Raw genomic sequence first — 20,041 nt, 5'->3', positions numbered from 1 at the left:
CGAAGTCAATATTCTGTCTTAAAAATACTAAAAAAATCATGGGAACTTATTTAAGAATTCCTGGTTGATTGCTGAGAATCCGCAATTAAGGTGCATAAATAATGAAAGAGTTCTGGTAAAATAGATCAGCCAAGGTATTGAGAAACACGGTAGATTTCTCGGTCCGTGCTTCCTGGTTTCTGACATATTCACACTGGGAAGAGCAATATATACTCTCATTTTCAGCGCTATGGGAAATTGAGACAGAATGCTCTGCTTCATTCGAAGTGTGAAGCGACGGCACGCATGCGTGAGTTATCGATGACTGTTTGCATATATTGCGCGGAATCAACAGTGTATCTGGCATCGTTCAGCCGATCGTTGGCCTAAGAAAGAGTGCCAGATGTGACGATATTACGCGAGTATCGACTATAAGACCAATGCTTTTGTCAGGTATTTGAAATAAACACTCTATCCGGAATAAACCCGAGAAACGCTTGATTAATAAACAGAACGAGTTGCAAAATATAAACAGAATTTACACGTGCAAGTAAAACCAACCCGTGAGAAATCGTGCTGCATTCATTGTTAATGCTTAGAGCTTCGAGTATAAATTCTTCAGTAAATTTGTGAAGAGTGTCAAAAGCATTTTACAAGCAAAATAGGGCTGACACAGTGCCGAATGGGGAATAGACCAAGTAGAAGGAATAGAGGGGCCAAGGGTCGATATGGGCATCCAATAGGAGAAATATATGGTAAGTTTGTTTCTTGTAATTATTATTTATTGTAGGTAACCTTGAAAAACATTTAATTAGTTGAGTTTTTGTTCTTATTGATAAAAGACATCTGTTTTATATATAGAAGGAAGTGTGAAATAGTTTAATACTGTGACATAACTTTTTTATATTATGCTTTCCGGTAATTTATCAGTGAAATAAAAATGATTTTTCACTTTTTCAAACAGTAAAATATCAATTTCATAATTTTCACTGTATTGAAACTTTTAAGCCGTTCTGCTATCCAAATCAAACATTAGCACACAAAGGGCTTTAACACACTATCATCGACGTGGCAACGTTATTCGTGAAATAAAAATATAAAAAAAAAACATTATTTGTTTTATTGTAAGATCGCAAGATATTTCACTTCGTGAATACCAAAAGTGAATATTTCACTCGTGGCATTGCCACTCGAAAAAATAAATAATGTTTGATGCTCACTCGGTGAAATATATTATGATCTTACACCACTGAGTCCAACAATTGTGCTCAAAGGACATTTAAAACGGTACCAAGTTGTAACAAATATCATAAAGAAAATGTGTGGCAATCGCAGTAAATTTCAGTGAATATTCTGTTAATTGAGCATGTAAAGCACAAATAATCATTGTTCTGACCGACCAGTACTAGTATATTTAAATATGCGTTACTTTAATTACTAACCTATTTTGCCTGAACGTTTCGAGGAAATATGTATTAAAAACAAATAGTACTAGGTCTAAAATGAATTTCATAGGCGTATGAATCATCATATGGAGTATCAAATACCTGTTGATCATTAAAGCTGCACTCTCGCAGATTTACCGTTTTGACAACTCTTTAATGTTTTGTCTTGGAATGAGCAAAATTTTGCGCAGATGTCTGAAGGCTGCTTATAAAAGATCAGATCGCAGGTTTTTTCAGATTTACGCTCGATTTTGTTTTATGGGTGAAATCGTTACTAAAGCTTTAAGAAAAAAAATCAGAAGTTTTGAGATCTGTTCTATTCTATTGTATGTTGTCTTATATGACTGATTTGAAAGCATTGGTGCCAAGATCTGAGACAAAAAAAGAAAAAGTTGTCCATCGGTAAATCTGTGAGAAAGCAGCTGTAAAAAAACATGTTGATGTCATATCTTTAACAGGTAACATTCAAGGTCATTTTTAGGTGCTTGTAAAATAAAACAATGAAACATAATAACTTTTAAAAGTCTCAGTCTACCTCACCTAGTAACGCAATTCAAATAGTGCATTTTACAAACCATGAGCGGGTCCCTTTAACTGATCGATACTTACAAACAAAGAAATCGGAAGCTTTGTTTATCATTTTACTGAGCCGTTTCGGATGACAATGCAAACATTGAAAAACAAAGTTGGCGCGCAATCGATATCTATATAAATTATTGCAACGAATTCAAGACCATATAAGTGTAAACTCAAGTTGAGAATTTTTTCGAAAAGGCTATGGTTGTATCAAAGTAGAATGTATTCATTATATTTAGATCAATCAAATTTGAATAATCTGGACTTTACAAGCGACGAATTTCAAAACGCCATGAAACACTGGCATTCCAAACATTAATGAAATACCAGAACCATGCTGTAGGCATAACTGTATCTCTCGAGAGCATATGAATATCACAAAACCCATTCTATTTGCAAATCGATCGGATGATGGTGCATGACATTTTACGCAAAGACTGAAAGAGGCGTAAAATGACGGATTTATCTGTAATTGAGACTGGTCACTAGATATTTAGTTTTGTAGAATTCCTGCCACGTTTATAGTTTCCGTACATATAAGTTTCATAGGGGGAATTTTCAACTAATATGCTAGGTCTTGCAAACAGTATTAATTTCTGAAAAGGTTAATGTTTAATACTCGACTGAAAATCATAAACATGTACCTCAAAATCTGTGTCAGATCGTAGAAAATTTGATATCATGAGATATAAGTAGTCTCTATAGACCTTTGTATGTCCTCTTTCTTCGAAAACTTAGGCATCTTTGTAAAAACTAACTAAAAACTAGTTTCAATAACTTCTTTTTCATACGAATAATTGCTCATTTTTGGAAGGAAAATCTATCAAAATATAGTTTTCATTGAATCTTTTACAGCATACCTTTTGTCAGTTTTGTCGAGGATTAAGGCTCTTAGTCATAAATATTTCTAATGCAAATAAACAGTGTACAGAATCTTGGTCGTACACTGTTCGTCTGACCAATCTCAGTTACTTCAGTTAAAGCGTATCAGTTAATTCATTTTTTTTAATTTTCAGAGTTTCGGCGAATTAAAAAATCCCTCCTACCATTTCAAAAATAAAAATAAAAACTATTATAAGTTTAGGTTGTTGTTTTTTTTGTCTATGTACAGATATTTTTTCGATAAATTTCATATTGGATAAAGCTAATTAATACATCCTTACTCTTATGCGCATCGGACAAATACAAATAAACAACGATTGTGTTGTACAGCTCTCATCCAACACGAAGTAAAGATAAGAATTTGCTAATATCAACATTGTCTGCATGACCTCAACTCGATACAAAAACAGTGTTTATATGATTGTGGGGTACTTAGGGAATTGGGAAAGTGAATGTTGTGAAATGTTTATGAACACATTGATGGCGGCAATTGTTTCTAGAATGACCTGTTGGTGCATTCGGCAGACAGTTACAGCATAAAATCAGGGTAATAATGATTCGTGCAATGGGTTTGCTGTCATAAACATGAATCAACAGGCAATCTGCAAAAAAAGATTGTAGTATTGATGCATTACTTTCGTTGTCATACATATAAACAGACACAACCATCCTCTCTTTTCGTTAAGATAATGAACACAAAGTAGCAATAATGTTAAAAAGGGTCGATGCGAAAGATATACAAACCTTTGTTGTGTAGGAGACGAAAATTGTTTAAAGTAATATTGCTCTGTTTCAGAAACAGATAACAGAAAAGATTTTGTTTCATAGGTATTGAATGGTGTGTTTAAACGTACGTGCATAATGGATATATTAAAGCAGTTGTTTATTTTGGTTTGCAGAAGAAGGGGATCATATTGAAGACATAGAAGGAACAGAGCCTGACTCATACAACAAGTTCCTAGCGTGGATGATAGAAATGGCAGAAAATGACGACAGCGATCTCGATTCTCCCGACTTTGTGGAACATATAACGTCCGTGTGTGCCAAGAAGCAACGCCAGTTTTCAAGACAGTTTTCACAATCGCAATACCAACAGCCCTCGTTTGACTGTCACCTTGAAGTACCAACATTGGAACTTCCAGCACGCCAACACTCCGTAGAATCAACGACCAGTTCAAAGTACAGTCGGTCTTCACGGTCGAAAGAGGATCTGTTGGATCCAAAAACAAGATTCAGAAGGACGAAACTGAGTAGGCAGAGAACCGTGGATTTTTCAGACGATGGTGATATAACGGGGTTGTCAGGTGGTAGCAGTTTTGAAAGAGACGATTACAATGACCAGTCACACTGTGGAGATACCGTTTTGTTGAATAAGTACACTGAAACATCATTCATGAGAAACCCAAAGAGACCGCCTCTGTGGAAAAATAACAGTTGCACAACATATAGCAATATTAGTCCTAGTCTCGGGGACCTGTTGAACGTCCAGAGTAGACGGAAAAGCAAGAGTTTAATGACGATGAGGAAGGCGCTGTCGGAAACCAGGAATGACGATGAAATTACACCAATAACAGAGGAGACCGTCGTCAAACTCCTTGATGATAATATATTAGACGGAAATATGGCAGATATATTGTTTTCAGTAGAAGCGTTGTGGCCAAAAGGTTCGAAAAGGTTAACGTGACAAGTAAAACTGAATACTGCTTCACATTGAAAATACCACACGGTTAATCCCTAATTTAAAGTTTCCAAATATAATGTGTTGCTATAGTAATGAATAGAAATGGATGCATCAATCAGTGAGCGTAAATCAATAATTAATCGTGTCGCGAAATGCATTTTGTTTCATAAATAACAACAAAACATAGTTAAATGACAATAATATACTACAAATAAGTTTATCAAACTGTCCGTATGACAACACATTGTTATAAAAATGGGAAGTGACTTTCTACAGTAGTAATGACATGAACTTGTAACAACCTAAACAAAACAAAAACATTAAACGCCTTAAATGCCTTAATTTGTATATAGGATCCAATATGATTGCAAAGAATTGTCTTCATACATTGTCAGGCCGTGAAAAAGTATGTATGTAAACTATATTGACATTAATCACTATGTAAAAAGAGTTTCAATTATGCCATGGATGATGATAAATCTGCAATTACACATGTGTGCTGTACAATTTTGCTATGTTTTCACTGACATCGATGCCATAACTGACCAAAATTCATGTTTGTTAATTCATGTTTGATATTTTCTATGATTAAACTATTAGATGTGATATTTTTGCAATAAAATGTATAAACCATGTTCGATATATTATAATGCCCAGCAATTATTAGACGTACGATGAATATTTATATTTGTTGAAAGCATATTTTTAATAGACGTGGAGCTAACGTAGAAATTATACATTAACACACAACTGCCCTCAACAATTGTTAAAAAGTGAAATATTCATAAGAAATGTCAGTGACCGTAAGGCCATTGGAAGGAAAATTGTTTTTTTCATATGTTGATGTATCTCTTGAGATAGGAAGTATGGACGGCTGAAGGCTATTGGTTCCGTCAAGTAGATTGAAAACAAACTGCTGGTTTACTGCAAAGAGAAATGTAAGCAAGGACAGCAGTTACATTACATAGACTGTTAACACAAATTGAATACAACAATAAAAAAGGTTAAACTGGGGCAAACCCAGCAGCTTATTTACATATTAACTGTTATGATAAATATTCATATCGTTATCAATCATTTAAACATCACATTTTGATTAGCATAACCGCAGTCCCACTGAATTTGTGAAATGCTGAGCAAAAAATCCATCAAGGTTTAATTAATAGATAAAGCGATATTTGAATTTTGAAGGAATTTGTGTGTTGTTTTGTCTTGTGGTGGGCTGGTAATCAATTTTGGTCTTAACTTGAACTAAGAACGATCATAACTTGCCTATAGATTGAATGGAGTCAGTTACGGTATGACCATAACATTAACTTTAGCAGCTCTTACGTATACTCTCAAATAAGATACCACCATTAATACAATTCGTTTAATATATCATAAGGGATAAATAAATGATGCTTCTTATAAAGGATACCGAGTTAAATATAAAAGAAATATTCAGAAAACACGGTATTTCTACTTTATGAGACGATAGTTGATCAAAATAAATCTTTAAGCTCTCACCAATCATTTAATATTTTTGCGTTTTTTTTTTTCAAATACACGGTTTCTATTTTTTATCAGTAATTAATATGTTCCATAAATGCATTATATAGTAAGTAGTTAACATACTACGACATCTGCTGGGTTTATCAATCAAAAATTATGTTTGTTATTAATATGTAAGTATTGATTTTGAATAAGAGTGTCCATCCCAGTTGTTTGACTCTTGTTTAGTGTTGATAGGGTCGAATAGCAATTTGAAGGTACATGTTCGGCTGCCGGGCTGTAGATTCCAATGTGATTGAAATACCTGGTGAGAAGCTGTTTATTGTTAACGGTCTCCATTGACTTGTTATGTCAATCCTAATGATTATCAGTGGTTTATCAATCGTATCGTGATGCCGACTCCTAGTTACCTGGAACGGGTTTCAATATTGTGATACATGAGATACAAGACCGATGTTGATGTCATGGATTAAAGACGCCGTGTCTGTTTTAATTGGCAATTATATAAAATTTGTGTACAAGTAGAGAAAATCCATGTAGAATTGGATTTGCAATGTCTTTGATTGTTATATTGGCGAATAATTAACAGCTTTGCACACATAAATTGATTTAATAGTATTGTTTATAATATGACGCTCATGAAGTTCAACTATAAATTCAGAGTGTACAAGTAATTTTGTTAAGTGTTCAATGAATTTTAACAAGAAGTTAAACTCAGTCCTGTAAACATACACCTACACGAATTGTAGAAAGCCTTGAAACATGCTGAATGGAACATGTCTGTAGCTCCATATGCAACGATTTTAAGTTGTGACATCATCAATATAGGGAAAATGGTAAAAATGATGTCCAATACATTACAAAACAAATTATGAAGTGAAATACAATCAGAATCATTTACTGTTAGAATATTTTGAAACGCATTTATGTTATTAGCTGAATGAAATTAGCACAATCAGACAAAAATACATACCACATTGATTGCAGTTCTGCTTTGTTAAGCAAAGTTCGATGTTCAGAAACTGAGTGGCAAGCTGGCTTGATAAACAATAGGAAACAATTAATGTTGAGCTGGCTGCGTACAAGAACATAATACTGCATTCATGAAATGAATGTAGAGCTAGCTCGATACACGAAATTCGAAATTAAGTGTTGAGCTGGCTCGACAAAAATCATTCGACATTGAATGTAAGAGCTGGCTCGACGAACGATAATCGACATTGAATGTTGAGCTGGCTCGACAAACAACACTCAACATTGAATGTTGAGCTGGCTTGACAAACGACATTGGACATTGAATGTTGAGCTGGCTCGACAAACGACATTTGAATAAAGAATGCTGGTTTTGACTTATGACATTTGACATTGACCTGGCTTAACAATGGACATTTGATTAAGAAAATGAATGTTGAGAAACTTGATCATACCTTAATCCTCTAACTCTCTACCTTGTCATACGGAGTAAACTACAGCGGGCAGTCATTTTGCGAGTACCATAGTTCAGTTAGACTAAAAGCAATGTTCCTAAATCCAGCAGGGTGTCGTAGTATGTTACGATGCAATAAGTTTGTGAGAAAAATGTTTGGTTATACTCCCATTTCACTTGCGCTGCGTTAGTGTCAATCAGGGTCGGTCAGTAAATTTTTGGCTGTCGCAAAACTCTTCGAGCATTTTCGAACATTTTCGAACACAATGGTCACATCCACGATTAATATCGGTCAGAGTTACGTCAGTATTCGGTCGAAATGGGCCGTTGTCGGTCGGTGTGCGGCAATAGCTGCATTGATGGTGCGATGATGAGTGTCAGAGTTGCGATTCACTGGGATGCAGATAGGACAGACATACGTCGATGTGGGTTAGTGTGCGACGTAGTTGCGTCGATGTTACGCTTTGGAGGGTCACAGAGGGTCAGGTATGTTAATGGCTGCGATCTTCGTTGATTTAAAATAGAGTGGTTTCAGACCTGGTGCTCGTCGTCTCCTGTTGGAGTATCTTTGGGGTGCATCACGGCTTTTCCCTTCATCTTCTTTATTGCCTGGATCACTAACGCACCCGTATTTATAGCAACCGACATTGACCAAACTATAACCCAAGCTGACCGAATATTATGACGTAACACTGGCGCAGGCTGACGCAGCATGACTGAATGGCGACCCATGTCTAACCCCGCCAGGCAGTGCATGACTGTCCCTGACATTGTTGGCTGACTGAATGTGACCGAATGTCGACGCAGAGCAACCGACTGTGACGAAATACCAACGCAGAGAAACACACTGTTGACCGAGTCTGATAAAATACTCGGGACAGGCAGGGTTTCTCAGGGTTTGTGTTAGGTCGATAGGGGTTGCTATTCGGTTAGACTTAGGTCAACATGCGATGCAGTTCGGTTGATGAGGGTTAGTACTCGGTAAAAATGCTATCTCGGCCTGTCGCAGCCGACTTTTATACATGCTCAAAATTTGCCGGGGTAAGAAAATGTTCTCTCGGTCACTCTGCGTCTGTTGGGGTTTCTCGACGCCACCCTTCGACCAGTGTTTGGTTGATTTTCGGTCAATCTACGTTTCTGTCGGATGGTGGCTAACCGACACCGACGCCTTCTCTCGTAGCCTAGTGAAATGCGGCCATTAAGGAAAAGTAAACACGTTCAATTGTAAATAATGCATCGTAACCCGCAATATGTTAATAACTTTTTTTAAAGTTATGATACCAATCTAAGAAGCCAATCGAACAATATGTTTTGTCGCAAACTATTGGGCGCATACATTTTCAAAATAGAAAGAAAAAATCCAGAGCAAAGGTTTGAACAAAAATCGGTATTTTTTGGTCATTTCGGTTGCAAACAAATTTCCCCAATTGACATTTCATCAAACCATGCTACGCCCGCCCCACCCACCCAATAATCGGTACTTCTTATTTTCCGCCATTTCGATCGCAACCAGCATTTGTTTTTCAATTAACGTTCGAACAAGCTGAATGAAACAAGCGGAATTGAACAAAATAATAAAACAAGCGAAATAGAACAAGCGGAATGGAACAACGAAATGAAAACAGCAGAATGGAACAAGCGGAATGGAACAAACGGACTGGAAGAAGAGGAATTGGACAAATGAAATAAAACAAGCGGAATGGAAAAAGCGGGAAGGAACAAGCGGAATGAAACAAACGGAATGGAGTAAGTGGAATGGAATAAGCGAAATGGAACAAGCGAAATGAAACAAGCGGAATACTAAATGTGGAATGGGACAAGCGGAATGAAACAAGCGGATAAAACACGCGGAATTAAAACAGCAGAATAACAGCAGAATAAAACAAGCATAATGGAACAAGTGAGATGGAGCAAGCGGAATGGAACAATCGGAATGAAACAAGTGGATTAAAACACGCGGAAGGAACGAACAGAATGGAACAAATGGACTAAAATGATTGGAATAAAACACGCGGAATGAAACAATTGGAATGAAACAATCAGAATAGAACTAACGGAATGGATCAAGCGGAATGGAACAAGCGGAATGAAACAAGCATTATGAATTTCAAGCGGAAAGCTTAATCACATTAAGCACGCAGCATAATGCACTTGTCAGTTTTGATACAATCAACGATTAAATGAATAGCACTCGTAACAATTGAAATAGCAACACATGCAATGTGAAAACATAACTTAAATATCAAATTAAGATTCCCAAATTCGCAAATGGAGTGAAACTATGTACATAAAGGTTCATACATACGAGGAATAACGATTTTCTAAAATGCGTTCAGGAATGTCAAAATTAGATATACAACAAACAGTTTAGCATTAAGGCAAGGTTTACTAACATACAGAGTTTAGAAAATGAAAAGACACATTTAGCACAACGAAATGTCCAACAACAGTATTAAAATAATCATTTCCCAGTCTGAAATTTCGACCATTTTGCCCTTCCATAACAAAACAATCACCCTATTTCTTCGCAAAAGAAAAATATGTACTTGAATGTATATGTAGAATTCTTTGATTGTACGCGTTTAAAACAAGAAGTAAAATATGGAGTAAATATCACCTCGAGGTATCAAATATAACGTGTATTTTGAACATTATTCCCTTAATTAAAGCTTTCATTCTGCTATCAGTTATACCGTCATTTTCGCACAGGCTTTCTTATATCCTATTATCAGATGACCATTAGTTTAAGGATTTGAGGCTGTGTCGTTATATCCGACATCTTTTGGTAAAAAAAACGGTATTTAACGTAAAAGGAAAAGGAGAGTAGTATCATAGGTCAATGAGAAATATGAAAATAGGAGGAAATTCATATTATTTTCCGTATTTAAGTATTCTTATGTTATTAAATGAGGAATTGTACAGAATGAATTAACTATGCCAGTTTTTAGATCGACTTCGATGTTGTTAGTTATCATCAAATCAGACTTATTCTATGTTGTGCGTAATCATCCCGCGAAAGACAAATGATCTGTCATCAAAGTGTTTCTGAAAAATCAATGCTTATCGGTAAATTGGTCTGGACAATCAAGTTTTCACTTGTTTTAATATAGGTCAAACTTCTTCCACCGATATGCGGAAAGTTATAAAGGAAATGCAAGGATACATTCTCGAAAGTGAGTATATTGATCATCAACAGCTATGCCAAAAAACAACCTCCGACTATCAGCCATACAATACCATTCAAGCGGAACAGTTCAAGCGACCTATATCAAATGCGCTGTAAAATGGTGAAACAAAATGTGAATCTTTATCCAAAGAATATCAAACAGCATTTACGACAATCCAATTATGTGCATCTCTCGTTGATATCATTACTATTCTTTTTATTATCGTTTCGTCGTGAGTTTGTTTTTGTGAATATGATTTCAAGTAGTAATGTCTTTCCGCCAATAACATTACAATTAATTTGCATATAATTTCCTTCCTGTATGGATACTTCCTTATTCAATTTCCGGATGTTTTCGCCTACATGTCACTTGCACCATACGTCAATGCTCGTCTTCTTCAGGCGCAATTAGGTGTCACGCAATGGCCATCTACCGCAATACAGAGTTACCTCGATTGGAAAGTTCGAAACGAGTTGCGCCCCTTGCGTATTGGGTAGTTCCGGTCAGTTTTCAAAAAATATCGATTGTGCAGATCATCAGAAACAGCAAAGCTTTAAAATTATCGCCAATTCCATTAGTTCAAGCTAACTACGTGTTGGAAGTGACAGTCGGTTCCATTTGAGTAAGTACATTTGGTATTTATATACAAAATGTCAAAAAATTATGTTTTTGAACGAATTATTTGTTGAAAATTATGCATTTCGGATACGATGGGATTTCGGATACGATTTCCATTGTTCAAATTATGGTGAAAAATGCTCCTTATATACATCTTCTATTTCTAAGGGAGTAAACAAAGTTACAAAAATGGGATAGTTGTATGAAATTTTAATTTCAAATGATTTCAAAATGGATGAATTTATATTTATTTATGTTATAAGTACATGTGTATTGTATGTTAAAATGAAAAATCTGATTTAATAGTATTAATTGTCAAATTGACCTATGATAGTTGCAAGTATTGCATCAAATAGTATAACATGCACCTACCATATATTGTGAGCCAAAAAGAAAAACAGATGGACTTATATTTGTACATCATAAGATTATTTACTTCAGATTTTCATGCATTTGTTCATTAATAGTCAAGTTAATCAATGTCATGTTTTATTTCTACTTATTTCACACAAAACCTGTATAAATTTGATTTCATTCTTAGTCTTTAGTCAATTTATTGACATGTTCTTAACATATTAATCCATTAAATGTGTAATTGCCAAGGTTATAGAACTAGCATTGTGTTTCCAAATATCCAACAGAAAAATTATTTCTAATGCGCAATGCCATTTTTTTTGGTAGTACACAGGGCTTTTTCTGAAGTACCCACAGGTCCGACTATTTGACCCATTCCCAAAGAAGCATATAAGATGATGTGAAGTTTTGGGGGTAATTGAATTAAGAAATCTTTCATTTACCAGTGTGTGTATACCAAATGATAAATTACGTCATATATGCTACGTTGGAAGGCAACATTTTGCTTAAAATCAACACTTGAAATAAAGATAACTTCTTTTACTACACCAATTTAGATTAAAAAACGAAAGGCAGTCTATGGCGCTTAAAGAGGCCCGCCTTCGTTTTATTACCGGAGTTTGATAAGGTGATAAGTTTCATCAAACACTTTGACAAACCTAATTCCAAAATAATGTTTTGACTGTGGTTTGTCGAAGTGTTTTAAGAAACTAAACTCTCTATCAAACTCTGGTAAAATATCGAATGCGGGGCTCAATAAGCGGCGTAGACTGCGCTATGTTTCAATTAAAATGGTGAAGTTATCTTTGTTTAAAGTCTTAATTTGAAGCAAAATATTGCCTTCCGACGTAGCATTTATGACGTAATTTATCATGTGGTATGTTTAGGGTCTTTTCCCAAAATGGGCAGAAAAAGTCCTGGTACATAGATGCCAGATTGTCTTTCCGTTCATCCCTCTGGCTTTTCATGTCCAGGCTTTTTCTTAATAACCGATTGCATGAGTTAATGAAAATGCATGGGAAGCTTCACTATCAAAATTAGATACACATACTGTTGGCACGGATATTTCTCAGTAACAACTTGCTTGCACTATTTCCTTGAAACTTTATAGGAACATTATTTACCATTTATATCAATCGTTGAGCTTGCATTGTTACCAACAATACCCTTATTTGCATCTATTATGTTTATGAAGGATGGTTTATTAACATTTATTGTACAAATCTTTTACATTTCAACGTGGATGAAGATGAGGTGGCGCATCGCATTGTAGATGAGGCATTGGATGAGGAGACGTTGGCAACATGGACCAAGAAAGAACGGTTGATTTGGCTAGTGAACCACACACAGAAGAAGTCCGGAAACAAACAGATCATAACTACTTAAGTCTGACCGTATAACTGACTTGTTCTACTCAAATTAGATATGTACGTCAGTGTGATATTTGCTTAAAGGATTATATGATATTGCACAAAACTGTGGACATTTTTTTAGGATTCTCTTCAAGGAGGATCAAATATAATTAATATCGGGACGTATTTAACCGAACTAATTCACCTCCTCTTTGATAAAGATTGTTAAACATACCGTACTATAGCATAATGTGAGTGTTTATTGTGTTTTGTAATTTGTGTTCTGAATTTTTGTATGCATATATTTGTTACAATATACATACACGTTGAAATATTCTATATCATATTTAATATGTTGTTGACGATGTACAATGCACAAGAGGGAAATAAAATTGTCTGTTTGTCTGCCTGTCCGTCTGTCTGTCTGTCTGTCTGTCTGTCTGTCTATAACGCCCCCACCCCCACCACCACCCAACAAAGCTGTCGATTAGGAAGATATATTTTGGACGTCATGCCAGTACTCTGCATTCTCTGTTTTTTATTGAACAGAAGGTAGGATTCAAAAACCATTTGCAATATATCAAGTTCAATCATGTGTTGATGATAATGGCTTTTTGGTCGTTATGTCGACTTAAATCTCCCTCGCTTCCTGTGAAATTCACCGAAATGGATTGAATAAAATCATGATAAATAAAACATAGGAGGAACGGAAATGGGCTCTTTAGATCTCTGATTGTTTAAAATTTAAAGAATTTATTTCCCTGCGATTGATTCTTCCAGAAGAGTGAGACAGTTCATCTTTAAAGAGTAAACACAACGTGAAAAGCGCTGGAAGTAGCATGCACATTGTTTTTTAGGACTTAATTGATTTTGGTGTAATATGGTCGTGCTATGTTTCCTTTCTTGCGCTGAGACCTATTTAACAAAAACGTTATGTCGGGTCTTACTAAAGTGATGATCAATCAGCTGACGATATAGAGGATAACTGCTGACCAATTGCTGACCATATAGATAAAGAAGGAAAATCTTAATTGTGAAATGAAAGCAGAATGACGAGTTCGTTTCTTCTTCATTATGTACTATTAGTTTGTTTAAAACATATATAATGATATTTCATTAAAGTCAATATTATTTATATATTTTATAATAGCGTTTAGTTGCAAGCCACAAGCAAACTGGTTTACTAACTTCAAGGTCATTCATTATCAAGGGGGATGACGTAATTTCGTTTCATGCAAACATTAAGTAAGAAAAATGTTTTATTGCAAACAAAATGGCGGATTTTTGAAAAGACCGATTCAGGTACCAACTTTTGCCTAGTAAGTATTTTTTTCTTAAAAAGTGTGGCGAAAAACATATTCTTCGATCGACATCTTAGTTTAGTATCATAACTTTAAAGATAAAAAATATTGAACAGATTGTGGCTTAGGAAGCAATGTTTACAAATAAATGTGTTGATTTTATCCACAATTTGTCGTATTTTCTGGGCAAATATGGCATATCTGTGCATGTTGTAACTGTGCTTGTATGTATGACGCTTACATTTTTCAAAAATAAGTCCACTTACCAGGCAAAAGTTGGTACCTGAATCGCTACTTTTCATGCTAAATCCGCCACTTTTCTCACTTAATGTATGCATGAAACCAAAGTACGTCCTCCCTTTGCATTATGCTCTAAATTAATTTCCTCAAGAACTCAATTTCTGTGGGTCATATAAATTGACGCCCTATTATAAATTTAATAATACAGCACATGACATTTCGCTACCTTTCTAGCAGTGAAAAAATATCTATTGAAAAATAATTGCTATACTCTGAATGATTATGATATTCTTTTCAAATACTGCACTGATTTAGAAATTACCCAACAAGAATTAAACAAAAGCGTTTACATGTTTTACATTCAATTCATTCATTCAATTACGGAAATCAGTCATCCCCCTCTGGTTTACCACGGCCGTGTATATTTCTTTTTTTAAACTAATTCTTTTTAATGATACACCCAAGGCAAACAGAAACCATTTTCTCTTTTTCTCGTTACCTTCCCTTTGAAAACCAAAACGCTAAGAGCTTTATTAATAAATTATTAGTTACAGAAAAAGCTTAAAAAAGGTTCGATGTGAATTGTAAGTTGTTATGAACCAAGAGACATATAGCAGCTACTTTCTGGTTACACATATGGGTAGTTTTAATTGCTACTGTAATTACCCTAACAAGCTAAGACCATATAAATAATGCCTATGTTGAGGCTTTTAATATGGATTTGCCATTGCCCGTCCTTGTCCTATTAATTATCTTTACTTAAATACAGTTCACGAACTACGGTTTTATTTTAATTTTGCTGAACAAATAGATTCATGTTCCGTATGCCATGTCATCAAATGTTTGAGATCATGTTACATACATTATTATTCCAATGAAAGAGAAGTTTTCATTATCTGTTTCATAATAAGCTTAATGAAATCTTATTGCACACAGCAGTTTGATCTTTACAGACAGTGAACTCGGAATAATTATTTATTTTATTGAGCGGTTTTAGAATAATAATGAACACATTGAATGTTAAACTATCCGTTGTGATCAATGTTGATATTTCTGTTGAGATTATTATAATATAATTAATAATAATATATAAGTGATTAAAAAAATGTATTACGACGTTAATTCGCAGATTTCGTGACATTCTTAGAGAGACATCTGTCTTTTTCAGTACGTTATAGAGATATGTCCACAACGTTTTAAATTTTAGCATTTTGACTGCCAGTTTAAGAGAAGAAAAGAACGAAAAATAAACACCACGAACTTTAGACTAGAAATGTAAAAGGCCGATTAGACAAACCCATATGATGATATTTCAAATATTAATGAATAATTAGGACTTTCACTTCGGCACACCGGTATCTCTTAAGGGCGTATGAAAATCACGAACGTTGTGGTTTTTGATCGATCAAATACACTCGCATTACATTTTCCGCAAAGAGGCGTAAAATGCCAGACTGGTATGTAAATTGATATCATCGACTGTGCCCAGTAGAGACCCACTTTTGTTGAATTCCTAGCGTGTGTTTAGATCCAGGCGTAACATTACGCTTTCAACATGATTATCTGGTTTTAAGTTGTCGTTTTCTACGAAATAAAAGCTATTTACGATAAAACTTAGTGTGAGATAAACATTAAAATGTTGACTGCCAAAAAAATGTGCACTTAGAGTGAAACATAAAACGACTTTTCTATTGAATGGTACACGTCAGCCAAACACGGCGAAGTTTAAATTAATAAGCAATAGTATAAGCATTACGTCTACGCAACACAGAGAAACCGTCATAGGGAATTGAAAAAATGACAATTATGCGGCAATAATGTGTAGAATGCATGTAACAGACGTAAGCAACATTCAATCGGGGCAATAGTGATTTGTTGGATGGAATTCATTAAAGGAATCAAAAGGCGAAATGATGGAGAAATATAGCGGAATATTCCTTTTCATTACTTTTTATGTCGTTCATAATATTAATTATCATGCACAGCATTTTCTGGTTAGAACGTTTAAATTCCAAATAATAACAGCATTATAATTAAAAAACGAAACAATATTAGCATACCATATATCTTCGAATACTCTACATGAAATAGTATTGGTTCAAATACATTTTATCTAATACATACCAATGTGTGTGTTTTTTTCTTTATATAACGATTATACTAAAAGAAGTTGCTTTTCTTTGTTTACAGAGCAAGGTGAAAATATTGAAGACCTAGAAGGAACAGACTCAAACAACACCTTTCTCGCTTGAATAATTGAAATGGTTAAAAAGGCTTGCAGCAATCTAAATTCACTTGAAGTTGGTCGAGCATATAACGTCCGAATGTGCCGAGGAGCAACTCACTCTTCTAGACATTTTTCAGTAACACAACCCCGAAAGCTATTGAAATGCTAACGTTTGAACGTCCACCACACCAACAATCTGTAGAATGGACGACCAGTTCAAATACTTGATTCTTTTATAAAAAAGCTGATTCCAAGTGTCAAAATAATAAAAAAAATATTTATCTTGTACACCTTTGCTGTATTTTTTACTTACATCGATGCCGTACTTGACAAATACAATGTTTATTCATGTTTATTTGTTTCTATAACAGCTAGAAGATGGGCTATTTTGCAATCTATATTATAAGGTTATTATAAGTATGTGTTTGTTATAATGCCCTCTGCGGAACTAAGACGTCGGAATCCAAATTTATTAAAAACAAATAAATATTTTCATGACGGCATATTTTTCGAGAATTAATAATACCATTTAGAAGGTAAGTAACAAACCAATACTTCAACAAATGAAATGTTCATGAGACAGGTCAGTAACCGCAACGCTATTAGTTGGAAAAATGTGTTTCCGATCTAAACGTATTTTTCTTGGGATATTTCAGTTGACAGTTTTAGACTATTATTAGTTCTTTGAAGATGCTGATATATTCCGAAGATACATTCTGAAAAGGGAAAACGACAACAGTGATATCCTTATACCTTAAACATAGCAGTATACCTCATCGGAATTTAAGAAAAATGTAGAAATAATGTTGAAACGTAATTGACAATGCTTCACTCAATGAGAACTTAGGCCGCGATGAAAATTTCAAATGAATTGTCGTTGATCGAACATGTAAAGGATCTTTTATACTAAGTGTAATATAAGAAATGACCATTATCTTGTGTGCATTATCCGATTTGAAAACCAATTTAACACCAAATGATTTTTTTGGTATAAGCAAACCCTATATGTGATGGTATTCGACTGATAAGTTTACGTGCTACCGTCTGCGTGTCTTTCAATACTTAATTAATAATTTTGCTTCAATATCATAGTATGTTTTAGCTTCGGTGTTTGTCCATGCAATATTATCAACCAAATAAACGAAACTAGTTCTGCCACCATCTACAATGACTTTAACTACATAGACGAGCCCAGTTGCCAAAAATCTGCTACGGCCTAGATTTGAGGCATCAGCCTATGACCCTATAGATATTTGAGAGCCCATCATGTACATAACCAGACCACAGATGCATTAGATATATACAAAACAAAAAAGACCAAACGTGCATCTAAAGTTATCTATGCATAAACACATGTTTTGGTTTACCGCATTGAAACGGTCACCGAACCAGTGGCACAGCATAGGCCTAAACTAGTTTATGTACGTACAACAGGAGCACAGCATGTGCCTAAACTAGTTTATGTACGTACAGCAGGAGCATAGCATGGGCCTAAAATAGTCTATGTTCGCACAACAGGAGCACAGCATGGACCTAAAATAGTTTATGTACGTACAACAAGAGCACAGCATGGACCTAAACTAGTTTATGTACGTACAACAGGAGCACAGCATGTGCCTAAACTAGTTTATGTACGCACAACAGGAGCACAGCATGGACTTAAACTAGTTTATGTACGTACAACAGGAGCACAGCATGGGCCTTAACTAGTTTATGGACGCACAACAGGAGCATAGCATGGGCCTAAACTAGTTTATGTACGTACAACAGGAGCATAGCATTGGGCCTAAACTAGTTTATGTTCGCACAACAGATGCACAGCATGGGTCTAAACTAGTTTATGTACTTACAACAGGAGCACAGCAGGGGCCTAAACTAGTTTATGTACGTACAGCAGGAGCACAGCATGGGCCTAAGCTTATTTAGGTACGTACAACCAGAGCACAGCAGAGGCCTAAACTGGCTTCAAATTTGAGTGTAATTGGCTAATTGAAATATGCTTCTGAAGCCTGTTCACCACAAGAAATTTGGAGAAATTGACTTCAATGAGACAATGCATTCTCATTCATTTGCTATCCAACGAAGTGCGTAAAATAAATAATATCACGAACATTAAACTTTGGAAATATTGGCTCATTAGAAAAACAATGAAAGCTAATTTAAAAACCTGTCACTGCATAAATAACAAAGACTGCTACATGAAATGTTACATAACATACACTTTCTGTATAAGAACAGGATCTGTTACAAAATATCCCTATTATACTCAACAGTTTCGTTCCGAAACAAAAACGTTCGTTTTCTTCAAACACACTTAGGTAGCAAACATTGGCTTCAACCACTGAAAATCATGCTTAAAACTGACGCGTTCATCTCAAATTGATTTCTATGTCAACATCATTTCCGCAAATGGAGCGTATTAAATATTTTCCTCCTAAACGCCAGATGAAACGACACATCTGGAGTTATATGCGTTAAACGGCTGTCAAATACTTATGACCTCATGTTTGCCAGTCGATGCTTGTGGAAATTTGTCCTGGCATATAGCGCCTTTAGGGATAGCACTGTTAATAAGAAAGTTACGTCCGCGAATTCAATAAATGATACTTGTTGTATACTTGGACATCTGTTCAAATGTCAGTTTGAACAACAATGGTGTTGTGATGGATCCTATAATCAATGACGACACAGGACATAACAATGATGTGTAGCAAGACATGACTCATTGCTTCAGTAGTCATCGACCTTTTACATAAACTAGGCAGGTGGTTTTGGTCTAGCTTATTGTACGGTTGCTTAAGCTAGTGGTCATCAACCATGATGTATCAACTCGAAGCTCTGCAACTCAGTTTGGCAAAGCCCCGAAGTATTTGATTAGGAGGAATGTGCCACAAATACTTTGTCATCCAGTCCATGCACTTTCCCGAGTTTGGTTCAGCTAGCCCCGTCCCGAAGTCTGTAGTATTAGCGAGATTTTCTCAACAAGTCATGGCCCTGATATAAAGCCTTGGCCTGCATAACATTTCGCTAGTTGTTATATTATAGACGTGTAAGAAATATACCTTAAATTTAAAACACTGAGGTATGGCTGTTTGGTATACATGAAGCGTCAGCTAGAGGTCAATCAAATACTTTTAATTTATTGACACTTTGCTTTTTAAAGAGTTTACAAGAAACATATGTAAATACCGCATATACATTATCAGCACATTGATTAGAACGCATTTATTCTGCCAAGGAAATCAGTTCTAGAAACCACTTAGAGAAATTATTTGACACATTTTACGGCAGAAACCTTT

The 20,041-nt window shown here is 35.2% G+C and overlaps 1 protein-coding gene across 1 annotated transcript; it reads left to right on the top strand.

Moving 5' to 3' along the window:
- The first annotated feature begins 383 nt into the window (after window positions 1-383).
- LOC128208219 (uncharacterized) lies at window positions 384-5,198 on the top strand. The gene is made up of 2 exons (XM_052911692.1): window positions 384-734; window positions 3,782-5,198. The coding sequence occupies exons 1-2, from the start codon at window positions 662-664 to the stop codon at window positions 4,564-4,566; spliced, it is 858 nt and encodes a 285-aa protein (XP_052767652.1). The 5' UTR covers window positions 384-661; the 3' UTR covers window positions 4,567-5,198.
- Window positions 5,199-20,041: the final 14,843 nt, after the last annotated feature.

This window comes from Mya arenaria, chromosome 11, assembly GCF_026914265.1.
Source record: "Mya arenaria isolate MELC-2E11 chromosome 11, ASM2691426v1".
Classification (NCBI taxonomy): Eukaryota; Metazoa; Mollusca; class Bivalvia; order Myida; family Myidae; genus Mya; species Mya arenaria.
The sequence above is the reverse complement of the archived record's forward strand: the minus strand, read 5'-3'. Positions and strand labels throughout refer to the sequence as shown.